Source organism: Echiichthys vipera (assembly GCF_963691815.1).
Source record: "Echiichthys vipera genome assembly, chromosome: 19".
In the NCBI taxonomy this organism is placed as follows: Eukaryota; Metazoa; Chordata; class Actinopteri; order Perciformes; family Trachinidae; genus Echiichthys; species Echiichthys vipera.
Genome location: NC_139844.1, coordinates 17885934 through 17905379, shown reverse-complemented (window position 1 = coordinate 17905379; position 19446 = coordinate 17885934). Strand labels below are relative to the sequence as shown.

The following is a 19446-nucleotide window of genomic DNA, read 5'->3' as shown; positions in this document are numbered from 1 at the left end:
GACCACATATCAAGTCAATAGTGATTTATCGGGTCGACTGCAAATCATGCAGTTCATAAAACGTCCCACTAGGTGGAGCTGTTGACCGCAGTCTGAGGCCTAACGTTACATAGTATGGAGTCTCATCGATTAACAAATGTATTAATAAATAAATGTATTAATAAATAGATGCCGAAATAAATACATAAATAAATGAATGAATGAATAAATGCTGAAATAAATAAAGCATGAATAAATGGGACCTTCTACCTCATTAACATATGGACTCAGAAATACATAATAAATTAAGATGAAATTGAAGGTGAACAAAAATGTAGAAATAAATGTGAAGCATTTATTTATTTTATTTGTTTAAGCATTTATTTAGTTATGTATACATGCATGTATTATTTAATTTATTTATTACTGTATTTTTAAGCATTTATTTAGTTATGTATCCATGCATTTATTTTTTTATTCCTGTATTTTTATGCACTTGTTTAGTTATGTGTCCATACATTTATTCATTATTTTATTTATTAATGCAATTATTTATTCCTGTATTAATTTATGTATCCATGCATTTATTTATTATTTTATGTTTGTATCCCTGAATTTTTTTAAACATTCATTTATGCATTTATTTATTTATTGAGACTTAAGTCGTGTTTAGTCCTCCATAGATCCATCTACACAGTACTTACCATTTAGGACAATACTTCCACATTAAACTTCATGTTCTAAGATCTACATCTAACTAAAAAGTGTGAATATGGTAAATCCAAAATATATTTTTTATGTCACGACTGATGGCATTTTCCTGCTGGTCCTCCTTCAATTATTACATAACAAAGATCAAGGCACTTGAGGGGAGAGAGTGGAACAGAAATCAAAGTCAATGATACTTAAAGCTATTATGGAATTACCTTCCTTTAAGCTTTAAAAAGATTAATCTTACAATATACAATCTAGCAAAACACGAGTAGCCTTTTGTGAGTTTTGCAAATGAAAGTAAAGCCCTGATTTTGGCAATGAGCCTCAGCTGAAGTAAACATGATTGCACAACGTTTGTCACTTGATAGTTCTCGTGTGATGACTGGGCGGAACAAATACAAGGAGTGATTTCACCGAAAAACACTTGAGATTTTGCACGTCCGATGGAGTAAAAAAAATAAACAACACGACATGCTCTTGTAGTTAGAAAATAAAGTTTTATCTATTCAGAGTAACAGAGTCATACATAGCAGATACAGGTCCAGAACAGACGCTGAAGAACTGCTCAGCCGAAAAGGGTTCTGCTTGTTTTCACAGCTGTTTTACAGCGCAACATGACAGACACGGACTGGAAAGATTGAAAAGACAAATCACATCAAGTGATTAACAAGCATTTCATATATGTTTATGTATACAAAGCAGTATAAAACAAGTACAATAATGGACAGACAACAAGTCCAAAAAACAGGGGTGTAAACATTTTGTGTATATGTGCTTTTCATGACGCCAGCGTCACCACAAATCGGATCAACCGGTAACTGCCATCGTCGAGGCAGGCTATAGAAATCAAAATTACAAAAACGAAAAAAACCTCTACTCCGTCTGGTGTACTTGTATTGAGTATTGTATCCTAAAAACTCTACACCTGTATATTTCGGCTAGCATACAAAGGGAAGCTGCAGAACACAAAGCCTTTGTGGGCCTCTGCATTGAAACAATGCCACACAATTGACTCAGGGCTTTTGTAACAGAGCACCATGTCGATATTAGTGTGTTTCCTCAGCGTTGTTTCCAGTCGTACTCTACTGTTTCCATTGGTCCCTTAATGTAGAGATGGTTGAAGTAACAACTAGGCACAGTGGGTGTCAACAACAACACTTAATGTGGAGATGAAACTGGAGCTTTCCAGTCTTCCAATGGACGAGCCAGCTCATGTAGCAGTACTAAGGAAGCCCTACAACCTCAGGTCTTTGGGCAGAGTCTCCAAAAGTCTTCAGCTTGGAGCTCAAGTGCTTGTTTAGAAATGTATTGCCAGTTACGTTTTCATATAAATGGCTGCCATGGTGGTGCTAGTTTGGGGCGTCGGGGACTCCGCGTCCCTGGTTTCCTAGTTTCACTCAGCGTCGGCGGACAGCTGCTCCAACAAGGGGTTGGCCTCGCTCTCGGGTGTTTTCACGCTGTCCGTCCTCACTATGCAGGTGGGCCGGTGGAGATTGAGCATCACCATTAGCTGCTGCCTCTCCATACGGAGCTCCTCGATCTGGGCCTTCAGGTCGGAGTTCACCATCTCCAGGCGCTCCGATTCCTGGACAGAGATGTTAAATATTAGATGCTACTGGACAAATGAATTGGGTTGAATGGCTTAAAATCAGCTGTAAAGGTTAACTGAAGTCAGGCTGTCGTTGGCGACCTCTTAGATGCTCTACTTCTGCTCAACAGTATGCATTGCTGCGTCATGAACTCACCCTTTGAAGGAAGTCTGTCCGTTCCTTCTTTTTGTTTCGGCATCGGGCTGCTGCTACCTTGTTTTTCTCTCGCCTCCTTTTCCTCCTTTCATCATCTTCATCCATCTGTAAACACAGTGGATTGTTAATATGAGGAAACAGGCATAATATGACTGTATTTTATATGAAAAACCAGTAGCTTAACTCGTTAAATTGACAGCTGATTAGCAAATAATCATTTTGTGTCCGAGGGGGCGGGGTGTCTGTGAATTTGATTGTATGGAAATTTAAAGCCAAATTATTCAGAAGATTTTAACAAAGTTTTTAGGGCTAAAGGATTCATAAATGAATAGGAAGTGTGAAGGCCACAGCCTTAAATGACCTCAGCACATCTGCACCCACAGGACATCACTAGTTTCTCACACTGCTCTGGTTTGATCTTGGTCCGTTCTTCTTCAGTCTCTTCCACAGTTCGGTAACTGTAGTGGGTTTCTTAGACATTACTTTGTCACCAAGGATTTTCCAGAGATTCTCTATGGGGTTTTAGATTTGGACTATTTAACTGACTTCTTTAGACACTGTGGGTTCGGTCTTTCCCATCAGACCCAAATAAATTTAACTTCAGTAATGTCATGTCATGGTTTGAGGATGTTTTCTGCAGCAGGAGTTGGGCCTCCTGTACAGCTACATGGCAGGGTGAATGCAAATGTTTATGTGAACCTCCTTCAGCAACATTTAATACCTTCACTGCAATTGTCTCCCAGTCAGCTGCAACTTTCATGAAAGACAAAGCCCCCTGTCACACAGCAAAACGGGTTACGCAATTCCTTGAAGCTAAGAATATTGAAACAATGAAGTGGCCAGCCCAGATTCCAGATCTTAACCCCATAGAAAATCTCTGGAAAACTCTTGGCAACAAAGTAATGTCTAAGAAACCACTACAGTTACTGAATGTGGAAGAGACTGAAGAAGAAAGGACCAAGATCAAACCAGAGCAGTGTGAGAAACTAGTGATGTCCTGTGGGTGCAGATGTGCTGAAGTCATTCAAAGTAACAGCCTCTACACTTCCTGTTCATTTTTGATGGTATAGCCCAAAGAAAACATTGTTTAAATCTTCTCTTCTGACACAATGGTTACTGTTCTATCATTTTGATCACTGTTTTTTTCACAAAATAAAGGTTTTATGTTGAAGTGCCTTGGTTATTTAAAAAAACATGCAAGTACAGCAGTGGTATAGCCACAGTGGATTATATCAAATTCTGAACAATAAAAAATAACAATATTTCTGAATTAATCAAGTATATATAATTAGTTCTCCAATTCTGATCTCCACTGTACTGTATGTATATATCCTCACCTCTGTCTTGATGGTCAGCGGCCTCTTCCCCAGCCTCCCCAGAAAATGCAGTGGGGACAGCATGGTGCCGAGCTGGCGGAAGTCGGCCAGCTTGAGCTGATCAGTGAGCGTGGTGGCCGAGATGCCCGCCAGCGGGCCCAGGCAGGGCAGGGAGCCTGCCGCCAGCGAAGGGTCAGGTATCTGTCCCGGCATCATGTCCGACCCGGCCACCACCGCCGCTATGAGGGGAGAGAAAAGAGAAAGGGGAACGATTAGGACGAGGGAATCGAACTTAAAATAACTCTCTGACAGTGAAAATTGTGTCTACACGCCTCTTAAAGATTCTGTTCTCTTTTTATTGTGTATACTCCGAAGTATAGATATATGTTGTATAGATTTTCTCTTCATTCTCTGGCGTAACATGGCCATAGATTTATAGCCTTCTTCCATTATCATATTGCTGCCATCTGACACCATCTTTTACACGTATTGTGATGTTATAGTTTTGGCATTCCATCCACGAAAATGTGAATTTACTATCCTCTGTCCTTGTCATCAAACATCTTTCTAAACACGGGTTTCTGTTTCCAAGAATGCATTCAAACGCTGACAGCTTTGACAGCTGTGTTATCTTCTAAGTCAGCAGACGGTGAAAAAACAAACTCCACACTGTCAGCAGCTACGCACACATGTCTGAAGTTGCACATGCAGAGGGAAGCTTTCGGTATGATCACATCAATCCAGGGCTATCTTTTACACTCGTGCTTCTAATAATTTACAGAGTGGTTTTCGTCTTGAATGTTCATTCGTTTTTCGTAAAGAGGATTCAAAGGATATCAAAGCGCTCATGTCGAAACAGAGAGGGTAGCGCTAATGCATTCCACTGCCACCCTCTTTCAACAATTTTGGGTCGTTTGGAGGGGTTGACCACAGCACTTTTTAATGTAATCAGGGAGGAATGAGGGACAGAGGGGAGAAAAGAGAGAACTTGTGCATGCCTCAAGGAAGTGGCTGGAGAATTAAGACGTCTCTCTAATTACTGTAAGACCGAGAGTTGGAAAACTTCTGATGGCCAAATAAAAAAAAAATGTTACAGATGGGAACAGTGAAACATGAGCCGGCTGTACCCTGCCCATCCCTGCGATCTCTGAGTGAGACCAGCGAGTTCTAGAAAAGTCACAACTAATGGTTTCTCTTACTATGCAGTATTTCTGTATCTAGTAGGTAAAAGATAGAGGCAAACGCTCAGCTTGAGGAATTTTCTGAAACGTAACACTTAATAGCAGCAGAAACACTTTGTGGATCAAATTTAGTTTTTGACAAAAACCGCTGCATGACTGAACCGAACAACTGATACTTAAATAACTTTGGCACAGAGACAAAATGTCAGCTAGGATTACCCCCTAAACCCACGAGAAGTTTTAAAAAGGCCGATGATATCAGTGTGACTTCTACATTACCAGCTTAATTCACATTTGCCTCCTGAGTATTGGGCCGAAGCTGAACCTCTGCAGGTCGGGCAAAAACCGAACAAAGCCCCTCTCATATGGAACCAACAAAGACGAGTATTGTGGGGTGCTGCGGAAACAGCTGACTTTGCTGGTGGGTGACTGGCTGACGGGCAGACTTGTATTGTACGCTAAAGCAAGTTTTTCCTTTCTTCGCTACTTTTTTTGCAGGGCTGAAAGACTCGCTCTATTACAAAAGTCATAGAGGAGGTAATGAAAAAAACAAGGTTATGTAACTCTATTCTAATGTACTCCACCCTGGTTATGGGCTGGTCTCAAAAGTGTTTTCACAGTTGGCCTGGAGTTTACTGTGGAGCATGGTGGAAACCAAATCAGGCCGCTAGTTTTTGGCGAGGGTGACTCAATTCTGAAGCGTGATAGTGCTGCCTCTCTGCTAAATGATTTAGACTAAGATATACATGTCACATAAAACTTTGATTTTATTGTCTACATTGCAACCTGTAAGTTTAACAATCAGGCAAACAAACGGGTGAGTATTTTGGGTTGGAGATTACAGTAGTATCTAAAATGGCGATATCAAATGCATCAAACATCAGGTAAAACAGTGCGTCGACTTTCCAAAGTCCGTCACATCTCCACTGTTGACCTGTTCCTTAACACCTCCAGTCTGTGTGATTTATTCACTCCAAGGACAAGTTAGTGTGTGGAGCCACTGTCCAACGAGGCATTTTATTATTTAAATCCCGACTGCGCCCCTCCCCTCCTCTCAGCTCTTTCTCTCCCTCTCTCCCACTGTATGTATACTCCCATTTACACTGCACTTGGCAGCAGCCTGTTGTTTTTGCTGGAGAGGAAAAGAACAAGACAGCCCTGGTAAAAATCACTCTCAGACAAAATTCCCTCTCTCTCAAACTCCCTGGAGAGGTGTAGGACTGGAAGGTGCCAAGGCCTTCTCTTTCTGCAGAGAGGCTGTTAGAACAAGCCAAACCATATGGCAGCTAATCCGGGGATGAATGAGAGAGAGAGCACGCTTAAATAATAGACAGACAAAAGTATAAATTGTTGGGCTGAAGGGACTCAACCACAGCATTTACTATAAAGTATTTGAGACTACTAGATTAAGGTCAAAGTTTCACATCACATTTGATGACTTGTGACAAATGATTATGCCATGTTTTTCTTACATTTCTCATTGCTGACCAATAACTGTGCTGGAATTCAAAAGATGCAATCCAAGCTAACCCTTGGGCTGAGACACAGCCACAGGAACTGAAGCGCCCATTAGGAATGACTGAGCGAATCGCTTTCAGAGCCAAAATGGAGTTCAATAACCAAGTTGGCCAGACACTCGGGACCGGTTTACAGACTGCGATTAGGCTCCCTCCTGGACAAACACATTTTCTCAATGGAAATTGATACTAAAAAAATAAGTAAATTCTGGAATAATCATATTTTCTGTCTGTCAGGCTGGCTTGTGTGCAGTCCATTGTAATACAAGCCTGCTCAGTCAGACATATTGCAAGGAAAGCCCCTGTTCCATTGCTGTGGCTTGTTGAAGCATGAAGCGCTCCACACACGCAGAATTACTGTCGTATATAAATATACATAAAACTCATATTTGTCCGCATGACATCAGCTCACAAATCAAAAACACACAGAGGTAGCTTTGCCAGCGGCCTCCAAAACAAAGGTGAAATGATGTCTGAGGCAAAACACCTTTAATTATGTGACATAAAAGTGAGTTACACAGCATTCCAGAGAATTTATAGTACTGCTGCAAACTCAAAACACACAACAGACTCTCAACAAGCCTCTCTTTTGAGTTGAACATGCCTTTTATGTTCGGTAGAAAGTTTGTTTTATGTTTAAGCTGTTCCGTCTCTTTCAACCTGCCACACACGCGTCTCGAAATCCCCCTTGCAAATTTGACACCCCGTCAAGCGGCGAGACATGAAACCCTAAAGAAGTCTCATCTGTACAACACAGGGAAACGTTTGCTGATGCATGTCTCACACTGCGTAATTATACCCAAAAGCATGAGTCAAAGTGATTTTTTCATTTTTTCGAAAGAGGGGTATTTTTCTCTTCTCAGCAGCAGCCTGCAGCCGAGGATTAGTGGTCAGCGTTTGATGATGCAACGCAGTTACTGTGCTTTTGCAGTCGAGCAGAAAAGCCAGTGCCACAGCTTTTTAGGCCCACACTAGCCTCAAACAAAGACACCTACACAGCCCAGCCCCTCCGCCTCTCAGGGCTAACTGAGAGGAGACGAGCTGAAGCCAAGGGCGGGGGAGCGGAGATGTCATGCATTCGTTATGAAATATAGGAACGTACACAGCGCAGGTTCTGAATTCAGTCCGAAACTAATCTTCACTGCGTGTGAGCTGTAGATAGCTGGAGGTGTGTGTGAAGAGTGTGCGTACATGTGAGGGATACTACATGTAATTTGCAGGCAACTGTCAATTCGGTTGTCAAGGGAATTTTTAACAATTTTTTTTTGAAATGTCGCAAACAAATAAGTGCAAATTTGGTGTGTTTGCATCAACTGGTCTGGAGCAGATAAACTAGGCTGCGTAGCTTCGACAGAAGTTGGCACTACAGACTATACATTGTTATACTTGCCAATTAACTGAGTAGAAGAAGTAAAGGTCGCCTAGTGGAAACAAAACAAGTCGGCTTGACCATTTAATTCATCTACGAGAAAAATGTTGAGAGGTTTGAGTTGTTCTTTCATGTCAGCTCGTATTTGCCACGCTGTCCGGGACAAAGACAAACTTATATGATATCCAAGAAGACGCAATCGGTGGGAACAGCTGATCAGTCATGATGTGAGTTCAATGTTTTCTGTCAGATCTTATTCAGCAAAGGCATTTCCATATCCCATTTAGCATATCGACTCTTTTTGCACAAAGGCACCTACAGACCAACACACACACACACACACGCACGCACGCGCACGCACGCACGCGCACGCACGCACGCACGCACACACACACACAAAAAATACCAACGTCGCTGTCCCCACTGATAAAAATCGACTCAGGCAAACGTAAAAAAAAGAAAAACTTTTTTGCGTAATTGTGGACATTTTACCTAATGTTGCCGTTTCCATACAGTTTTTCTAATGCATTACTTTTATTTGGGAATAAAAAATAAGTGAATGGAAACACAGCTAATCTATATATACTGTATACACACAATCCACTTGTTTCTTTGCTCACACACTCTGTCTTCAGCTCCACCAAATGTGTCCATTTCCTGAGTCATTCCTGAGAGCAATTAACGGTGCTGAGGAATTCAGCCCTTACCAATAGCCAGCAGCACCACTGGAGGCCTATTATCCTCGTCCCCTATAGATGGTGAAGGAGAGGGACGGGAGGTTACTCATTACCTTCATATACTTCAGCTTCTTTTTTTTTTTTAAAGGAGCATACTAGCAGCTAAACCTACATGCAGTCAAAACTTTCATATTTGCTTGCTAATTTATCTTTGCCTGAGACACAAAGTTAAATCTTTGTGCTGCTGAACTACTCAACTTTCACTCACTGGATCGTGGCATTACGGGAAAGACATGAACACTTTCCAACATATTATTTGACCACTTTTGTCAGCGTACTTTATTAAACTCTAATTTTGGACAAATAAGGCCTTGCACGGCCCACACACCAGCATCTTGCAAAACTTTCAAACAGCTTCTACGGCTCTAACTCCACACGAGCGCTGAAAATGAACAATGAGCCCAAAGGCCCGGGCCAAGGCATGCTCTCCCAATCTCTGGCCAAGGTCTCAGCGATCATCATTACCGTCTGCACTCAGTCAGGCTGTGTGTTGAGTTACAGCCTTTCGCAATCCTCTGAGGAAACCAGGGAATTTGGCACCGACTTTCCGCGAGGACGGGACAGTCCAAATATACAGTATCAACATTCCTCCAACCCTTCATTATATTTTCATTGGAGGGACAAGACACAGGCACGAGAAGGGAGGAGACTCTGTAATAATGGCTCTTGTTCTTATCGTACTGCGGTCATCTCCGGTCGTTAAACTCAGGGGTGATGTTGTGTGGGAGTGGAAGTGATTATCACAACAGAAAATAGGCTCATTTCAGCTTTCATTTCTCTTTCGGCTGTTCTTATAGGCCAAACAGCTGCCACGGATAAAAAAAGGAACTTTTAAAAGTCCTCTTGTGAAGATGACTAAACCTTCCTGGAGCAATCCAACGCAATTAGGAACATTTATTCTTGCACTATTGTCAATGATGAGACCCTCAGCTGCAGCGGTAATGAGCAAGCCTAATTTCCCCTCACAATTACAGTGTGGATGTCTGAGCAGTGAGAGAGATGGAGGACAACAGTGTACGCAGAGGTTATCAACGACGTTACTCAAGAGAGCAGGTAGTTTAACTAGTGCATTTTATTGTAGACTCCAGTGTAAGAATGAAAAAAATGTCCAGGCAAATACAAAACACCTGCAGTTATGCACAAGGCATGAGGACTGTGGCTGCCTTCATTCAAACATTACTATGTGATCATTGGCTGGGTTCCTGCTTGGGCTGCTTCGTGCCATTCAAACAGTCACTCATCTATGTTCTGCGTCTGGGTGGTCCTGGTTGAATTATTATATTGTTACTATTTCTCTCCGTGTTATAAATCAGGATTAGACTTTAGCATGCCGCCGAGCTTTGGCTTGGCTCAGACATGGATTAAGTGAATCAAAATACAAAAATGCAGACAAAAGCCATTTCAAATGTATGGGACTTCACGTCTGACAAATCAAAAGGCAAGTTATGTGCAATCCCTGACAATAAGATATTGGCCAACCCAAGTGCAGCAAATCTGTTTAATGCCGCCTGTTGAAGCAATCGCCGTTATTATGTAACGTGTGTTTGTCACTTTAATGCCGTGTCATACTTTGTCCTCGGTTATTTCCTCATCTGCCCCACGTCAAGCATGCGCCTGCTGTGATTAAACAAGCCCCTGTGTCTGTGCTGTGCTGTGTGTTCAATCCTTTTGTTCATCTCAAAGGCTGCATGATAAACCTCAATGTTAAGGTCCACATTTAGTGACAAGACTGCTTTTAGAGTAATTGAGAAAACTGCTTCAAGTCCAAAAGAAATTCAGGGAATGTGGCAATCATAACTATGTTACAGAGCTTTTACTGTGCTCTTTTCTTTAAAATAAACAACAACACTGCTTTAATGTCTCTTCTGTCGGCTACACTTTTGGACTTTTGGGTGTTTGCTTCCACAGCTTACATGCTGACACACTGTTTTTACAAACTATGTGGAAAGGTTTATGCAGACTACAATGTGACACTGATAATGTGATACAGCAGAGTGAATAGGCTGCTCCCCCAGCATTAGTATTAGTATCATTGAGCCTAGCTGTTGTATAGTTGGCTCGCTCGCCTGCAATGCGTCTGCTGTCTATTCGGTGTACTGGGGTGCAGCTTGGCAATTCCAGCTCTCAAGAGACGCACTGGAAGGCATTTCTACTTAAAATAAACCCTGTGCGCCCACGTCCAGCCTCTCAGCCCTGTCGGCCCTGCGCTGCTTGTCGGCTCGCCAGCCCTTCCCCATTAATCCACTGCAGCGTTCCATTTATGCAGAAACCATCCTACGGATGTGCCCGGGCAGGCGCTGGGGCATTTAAACCCTCTGCAACACACTCATGTTTCACATAGATGCATGCAAACACAGATAAAGACACAAAGGAAACGCATATATAAAGAACACACACATAGTTTCCCCTGTGTGGCATGTTGTTGTACGAGTGTGCACTGCACTAACAAGCTACTAAGAGCATGCACTCACTGTAAAGGAAAACACTGAACCTATGAACTTGCAAGGCACAAACCCACATACATGCACACGATCCATCCCTACCCATCATATCTCCCATTCCATTATTGGCCTTTAACATTCGGGCCATCAAGGGCAGATAACTAAAGCTACGTCTGGCCTAGATAGAGTTACACAGTAAAGTGTAAATCTTTTTAAAGACCCTGATGTGGACAAGAGGATGATATATATCAGCTCATCACAGCAACACAGGAAAAACAAAGGATTGCTGTGGCGATCGAGTAGAAGTAACACTGGAGTCTGTTTGTAAATTCACATGTGGGGCAGACACACACACACACACACACACACACACACACACACACACACACACACACACACACACACACACACACACACACACACACACACACACACACACACACACAGTTTCTCTTATCCACTGCAGTTAAACATACAGAGCATGTGCACTATGATCAGCCAAAGCAAAGATTGCAAATCTGAGCGCACATACTTTGCTGTCCTCGCATGCTGCCAAATAAACTTCACACTTCATTTGCATCACTTATGTTTCAAGGTGAACCAGCAATGCCAAAAAAAATGTGCAGCAGAAGGAAATACTCGAGAGAGCATCCCTGATAATTCAACCTAAAACAGTTTCTAATGCACAGTACTTACTCAGAGAAAACTTGTCAGTCGTCTTCTGTCAATGATGCAACTGTGTTTGGACGCTGTTGAGAGGGAAGAGGATATGTATTACTATTTATAATATATTAATAGTGTTGTTAAAATGAGCAATTAGTAGTTTAAGGGAGTTATCAAGCAAAAGTGCCAATCATTCTCTGGTTCCTGTTTCTGGCTTTTTCTTCCCTTTTTCTACAGTATGTTATGTTTTTGTAAATTAAGTGTCTTTGTGGTTGATTGGACAAAACAGATAATCTGAAGACATCTCCTTGGGCTCTGGAATATCATCATGTGTGGTTTTCAGTTTATAGACTGATTCATTATAGTGGATTAGTGAAGAAATCATTAATTGATGCAAAAAAAAAGATAAAAATCATTAGCTGCAGTCCTGACAACATTTCTCTGTCCATACCCCCCAGAGACACTTTTCTATCTTAAAGGTCATTTTGCAAATCTGTTATTATTAGCTTGTTCTGTGTTAACTCAACTAACGTGTTGGACAAAGGTAGATGGACTGGGCGAGCTAGCCGATTTTAATGTCACAACATTTTGGACAAATTGCATGACTTTACAGCAGACAACACAGTTTAATTCAGCGTTTTCCTCGATGTGAAAGTAAAAACCCGTGCAGAGTCAGTGAAGTCTGGTGCAGCAGACTAGCTTAGCCTGCAGCTCCATAGAAACCCCCACAGAGTGTGAGTGTGTTTGTGTGTGTGCGTGCGTGTGTGTGTGTGTGTGCAGCGTTACATAATTGTCTTCGGCAGGCTAACCGACACTTCTCCTGTTTAGTAACACTGAACTTAAGACTCCGCAGATGGAAATACACCCAGGCTGGTGTATAATGCATCTATAACGGGGTCTGTGAGGAGCCGTTAGAGCGGCAGTTGCTACAACAGCTAGTAACAACAACGTCTTTAACGGTTGTTGTGGCAACAAATTGACTTCTAACGGAAAACTTTAAAAACTATTTTTTTACACAACAATAACAAGTCAAAAACAACACCTCCACGTGTTAATATTAACTGATAGGAAAACGCTTAAAATGTAATTAAATAAATAAATAAAAAATAAAGCGTGTTTGAGTCTCTCGCGCCCACAACGTGGTGAGAAAAGTGCAAAAATATATGACAAACGCTCGTTCCCACGTTTAGCTGAGCTGTAACACGGAGCAGAGGAACAACAGAAAGGTAAGTCGACGGCTCATGCGGTCTTTACCTGTTGTGCGTCCAAAAAAAAATCCGCAGTAATGGGTGAGTGTGTGTGCGGCGGCGGGGTCGGATGTAGGTTTTGGGACTAAGTGGAGCCGTTGCATCAGCCCGTTTAAGTACCGCTGTGCTCGGTGAGAGCGCAGGAATGCGGAACTGCTGTCCCAGACGTAAGCATGGATGAGAAGAAGAGGAGGAGGAGGAGGAGGCTGCGTCCGCTCCACCCCTAGCAACCGAAATAACAACATACACAGACCGGAGAGGAAAGTTTCAGCTGCACACGGAGATAAATACACACCCAAAGCCATAAACGCGTCAATAAATAAAAAAAGCTATGGCTATAAACACACACACACTAGTCTTAGCTGCAGGTGTTTTAATACTTGACAGTAGGTGGTTTAGGGGTGAGAAGATTGAGCCCTTCCAACAATGAAATGTCTAATTAGTCACTTGTTTCTAACCTGTAATCAGAAATGGAAGAAGCATTCAGATCCTTAAGTAAAAGTGGAAATCCCCATCGCCTCAGAATACTCCATTACATTAAGTAAAAGTCCTGCATTAAATAATTCAAGTTTCAAGAAAACTTTATTTAAAAGGATATTAAGGTAAAGCACATAGAGCAGACAATACACAACAACAACAAAATAAATACTGACTAAGAATAAATAGATAAATAAGTTATGAACCTAACAGAATAAAAAAAACAGAAGGCAACAAATATCTCTCATATCATCTCATCTTCAGCCGCTTATCCAGGGTCGGGCCGCGGGGGCAGCAGCTTTAGCAGGGGACCCCAAACTTCCCTTTCCCGGGCCACATTCACCAGCTCGAACTGGGGGATCCTGAGGCGTTCCCAGGTGCAAATGAGCAATGAGGTACGATTGACATATGATGAAAAAATGTTTCTTAAGAAAAGGTTTTATCAGCTACTTAAAGTGAAATTCCAGCATAAAATCATCTCAGGGTCTTTTTCAGCAAAAACACTCATCAAATTACCCCTGGAGAAAACCCGGAGAGTCGCTAACACTGATTAGCTCGAGGCAGCAAGGTTAAGGCATTAAACGTCTTTTTTAACCATAAATACTGTTCCTGATAACACCAAACTTCTGCAGTACATGAGAAGAGTCCTTACACATAAGACAAAGCACCAACAACGTAGTTCGGGAACACTGAGTTTCTGAAAAGAGTGTTTTGAAATACTTACCGACTGGCCCCTGTACCAGCTTCTCTCATAGTAAAGTCCATTCAAGTGGATTACCAAAGTCAATCCCAAAGAAAGGAGGTAATTGGTGCTTCGTTTAATGTGTAGGGACTCTTATCATGCTACTGCAGAGGTTTGGTGTTATTTTAAGCAGTATTAGTGGTTAAAAAGCCGTTTTAATGCCTTAACAGTGCTGTTAGCGACTGTCCAGGATTTCTCCGTTAATAGTTGTTACACGTAAAAAATTGTCTCGATGGCTTATTTGATGAGTGTATTAGCTGAAAAAGACCCTGGGATGATTTTACCCTGGAATTTCACTTTAAAGTATCAAAAGCTAAAGACCCTGTCATGCAAAAACACTCCTTTCACGATGTTATGTCATTAATAACACATTATATCATGGGATATTAGTACTTGATGTTTTAAGATGTCTTTGTGCCGACAATGTTAAATACTTTTTACACCAGTGATTAGATTAACCCTTTAAAGGGCACGGCCCTGGAGGGCCACTGTCCTGCATGTTTTAGGTTTCTTCCTACTCGAACACACCTGAGTCTAAAGATTTTCAAACCTGTGACTAGCTGAGCATTACAATCAGGTGTGTTAGAGCAGGGAGAAACCTAAAACATGCAGGCAAGTGGCCCTCCAGGAGCAGGACTGGGCACCCCTGGTCTACAGGTACTGCAGTGACACCAAGATAAAGGAACAAGTGAGCTGTCCATATCTCATCAAGATCTATAATGCAAACGTGGGAGGGATCGACAAGAGTGACATGCCGGTCCACCGTGGTTTCTTCTTTAAAGATTGTAGTAGCCTCAGATATTTTACTACAAATGTGCAAAAAATATATATTATTTATTTATTTATCACTTATTTTCTTACCTTTAATCATCATGTGAATCCTCAGATTTAATCCGTTGTGTCTTGGGGGGTCTGGGCCCCCAGGTTTGGACCGACAGTGTCTCACTGTCGGTCCAAACCTGGGGACACACTTAACGCACATGCTATTATTATTCTTTATTATGACGTTTTAATCCCTCAGAATACACTACTTGTGATTATATAAGCATGGGGAAGGATGTGGCTTTGATCCTTATTACTTTACGCAGATGTTTTACGTCTTAAACGACAAATAAGGAAATGTACTTTTTATACTGTATGTATGCTCTTAGAGGGAATTTAGTTTGACATCAAATGACTCTTTTAAGTACTCAAATAAAACTTTCAGCCTACAAGTGACACACAAAAAATAATTTTACACCTACAGTTTAGTACAAAATCAAACATTTAGGGTATAAATCTTTATCTGATGTCAGGGAAGAGTCGTCACTTCCTGTTTAATCCCTCGACTATTTACCTTTAAACTGGTAAAACAGAGAAACTTTAATTATTCTTGCAAAGGCAAGAATTAAAAAGAAAATACAGAAATGTAAATTCTTATTTTGACACCTTATACTATTTCATTGTTTTTATTTCATCTTGTTTTTTCCCAAACGTCATTTGGCCCTCAAAGTTGCGTTTAAATGATGCACAGATTTATGTGCACAAGTGTGTCTGTTACACATAATTATAAGACTAAAGAGAAACGCTGCACTGCTTTTCACACAGAGAGGAAGTCGTGTTATTCCAGGTGCCAGAGGAAGGGGAGTGCCTAAGTAATGCAGTAAATCTTGCAGGGTATCCGCACATGTATAGCTTTAACTGTGGAATCCAATTTTATTTTCTCTCCTAAATAAAGCTGTTACTTGATTTATAACGCATTATAACTAAATCACACAAAATCATGTTTTAAGTCTTTCTGATGGAGTTTCCAGAAAGTTCTGTAAACCTAAATCTGAACGTCTCCAATGGTTTCCTCCTCCTCTTGCTGCTGCTGCTTCCCCCCCTCTAGTGTTGGCAGTTGTTAACTACACCCCGCTGGTCTGCTCTTATGAGATGGAAGTGGGTCTGTTTTAAGCACAATATAGGGACATGAAGTTATTTATTTTAACATTGTTTGTGCATGACTATAATGTACTGTTGCATGATTATAATATGGTTTTATAAAGCATGTAAGTGGTGCCAGAATCTGGATTACTTTTTCAAATACCATCCACAACTGAGATGCATTATCATTTCCCAAAAACATGAAAAGTGTTTAAAAACTGCACTAAAATAGTGTGTTTATTGTCTTTTTAACAACTCGTGCATCTTCAGTTATGTCTCTGGTCCTTATCATGACCATTATCTGAGGCTCAGTGGGGTTTTTCACAATGCCACCTCGACTGTTCCACCTAGAACAAGCCACTGAGTTATTAGAGGCTCACCGAAATACCCCACTCTGTTCCTTTTTTTAGATTCTAATTTGGTTCTGCTGTGATTTATGTCTCGCATCTGAGGAGGGGGGGGGGGTGCGTCGTGCGTCACTGTCGCTCTTAACACAGATGACAAATTTAAGGGGGATTTGGCGTTAATAAAGCAGAACTGAGCCAAACAAGCAGACATGTTTCATCAAACAGGAGGGTCCCGGACATCTGTAGCTCAGACAGTTGGGAGGTTTTCCCCCTCTACAGGTGTAGACTTTCAGCTGAATTCCTCTGTGCCTGCAGGGAGGCAGCCTGAGATGTCACTCAGTACATGAACACACATGGTGCAGGCCCATTTGGCGCTTTAAGCCTTTAAGAGGGAATTGTCCCTGCCAAAAACAATAAGCTACAATAATGACCCTGTGAAAACAAAAATACACCAGTCTGCATCAACAGACTTGAGTATGAAGAGCATGTTCATTTGTTTAACTCCAGTTTTGTTTTTGAGAAATGAAAGATTATAAAAAGATTTTAAAAAACTGCTGTTATGTGAAGTGTTTGAAGCTTGTGTAGCTGCTTTGCCCTGTTGGAAAGTTCAGGATCTCGACACGCGTGTCAAGATCTTTATTTGTCTCTTCTGAGATTCCAGAAAGTCTTTGCATTAAAACACAATCTTCTGTTTCCATCAGCGGCTCAGATGATGAGTGGAGACGGAGAGCAGGCTGTGGTTTTGCACCTTTGCCAAACTCATGCAGAGTTCTTGCTGTGCGGGCGTCAGAAGTCGAGGTGAAAACAATGAAATGCTTTTTGCACAACCAAGCATAATGTTATTCTGCCTATTTAATGTATTTATTTAAACATGCATTGATAGCTGGTGCTAAAACACCAGCTTCTCATTCATAAACATCCCCGTTGACTAGTTTAACCAGATGTAAACAAGTCAGTCGTATTTTTTTAATTTTCTTCAACCTGATTAAAAGTTAAAAGTGTTTTGTGGTAATTTTATCAATACCACATTTTTGGGAAATACCCACAAAACCAGACATCTCCAGACACAATCCTGACTCATCGTCCACCGCACTGCAGACAGACAAACTTTATTTTTACCACCGCTCCATTGAATTTTCCTCCTTCCTTCCTTTTTTCTTTTTTCAAAATAATCTTAGACAGTTGTGGAGAACACGTCAAAGAATGTGTAGTAACATTCAAAAAGGCAGGTTGTAGCTTTTTGCCATATTGGAAATGGTGCATTACTTCAGAACACAATGGTTTGGGAGCAAATTGGATTTTTGTCATTGTTCATTCAATGAATGTCAAAATCTGTCAAAAAGTAACTTGCATAACAATACTGTGCATTTGTTTTTTATGCTTTCTGAATTGATATGCAACTATCTATCTATACATTTTTTCTTTGAGTACAAACTCTGAAGTATTTAGTACATTGTTGCATTATTCAGCTCAATGCCTCAACACATGGTGGTGTTGTGGTTAGCACAGTCGCCTCCCAGCAAGAGAGTTGCACGTTTGAATCCCTTCTGTGGTGAGTTTGCCTATTCTCCCCGTGTCTGCATGGGTTTTCCCTGGCTTCCTCCCACAGTCCAAAGACATGCAGTTTTAATTGATAGGTTTATTGATGACTCTAAAATTGCCCGTAGGTGTGAATGGTTGTCTCTCTCTGTTTGTCTCTATGTGCCCTGCGATAGACTGCCGTCCTGTGCAGGGTGTACCCGGCCTCACGCCCAATCTCAGCTGGGATTGGTTCCAGACCCCCTCACCCCACCCCCCCACCCCCGATAGGGACAAGCGGTTGAAGATGGATGGATGAAGAATCTCTGTCTCAACTGAAGCGTCTATATTTTTTAGCATAAAACATTCTCCTTTGAAATCACACACACGAACATGACACTCCTGTGTACCGAACACACACGCAGATAAGATACATGACCTTCTTAACAAATTGAATTGTTCAGAGGTATCAAATCAATCACTTAGTGCACCAATTGCATGCTGGCGTTTAAACCCTCCCCCTCTTCATCTTCATGTCCCTCTTACAACAACAGCTGTTGTGAACTCCTGTTTCCATTTGAGTAAAACCTCCAAGTGTTGTTAGTGCTGTCAGACGCTTCAACAGAATCATGTAGTATCAAATCCTCTTAAAAAACAAAACATGATTCTGTGCAAAGAAATTCAATCTTTGCACTTTAATGGTATGGTAGTCGTGAAAAACATGTGAGTCATTTTAAAATATAGCACCAAATCAGCACAAGATCTTTTTTTCCATCTATGCATCATTGAATATGTTGTCTCCAGTAGGAACATTGCAGCATTTTTTTAGTTTGTGTCTGACGATATTACAACGTCGCTCTCCCGTAGCGTTATTCATGTCAGGTGACCCTTTTCCCAAACCCGTATGACATTGATTTATTCCTGTAAATATAGCACTTCCTTGGGAATATCACAGCAAGCAGGAAGGCGAGTGGTCATGAGGTGTATGAGGATGAGATAACAGAGGTGGAAACAGTGAGCGCACAACAAATAATAGAAAGATAGAGATCTGTAACCAGGCAATGGTGTGCTGATGTTGCTGGGAGTAATCTCTTCCTGAAACATTACTGCAGTAAGCAAACTGTGCCATGATTTGGTGCTGCACGTAGAAAACACACATAAAAACATACACGTAAACTTCAACATATAGGATACATGTAGCTAAACAGACTGCCAGTACACATGATGCTGAGACTAAGCTCTACCAACTGAAAACAACTAACAAGCTCACAGTTGTACAGTCAGTCCATATTTATAAGTTTGGAGTTTTACTATTAATATGTAACCCAGGCTATTTCCTCTTCCAAAAGCAGTTCAGGAGTTTTCATCAAATTTAAAAAAAAAAAAAACAGCTGCATTTAAAAAGGGTCCAGTGTAACTTATAGGGCCTTTTCATATAAGACATTTTGATATGTCACAGTAGGATAAGCACAGGTTTAAATAATATAGCTAATGTTGGCTGAATTCAATTTGCCTGCTTCAGTTTCACAGTCCTGCAGGCCGGTGTTG

At 41.2% G+C, this 19446-nt stretch overlaps 1 protein-coding gene across 1 annotated transcript; it reads right to left on the bottom strand.

Annotated features, from left to right (window-relative positions):
• Positions 1-1170: 1170 nt before the first annotated feature.
• LOC310961527 (jun dimerization protein 2-like) lies at positions 1171-13020 on the bottom strand. The gene is made up of 5 exons (XM_083933638.1): positions 12917-13020; positions 11696-11748; positions 3776-3993; positions 2439-2543; positions 1171-2278 (listed from the first exon to the last, which is right to left on the bottom strand). The coding sequence occupies exons 3-5, from the start codon at positions 3968-3970 to the stop codon at positions 2087-2089; spliced, it is 492 nt and encodes a 163-aa protein (XP_083789764.1). The 5' UTR covers positions 3971-3993; positions 11696-11748; positions 12917-13020; the 3' UTR covers positions 1171-2086.
• Positions 13021-19446: the final 6426 nt, after the last annotated feature.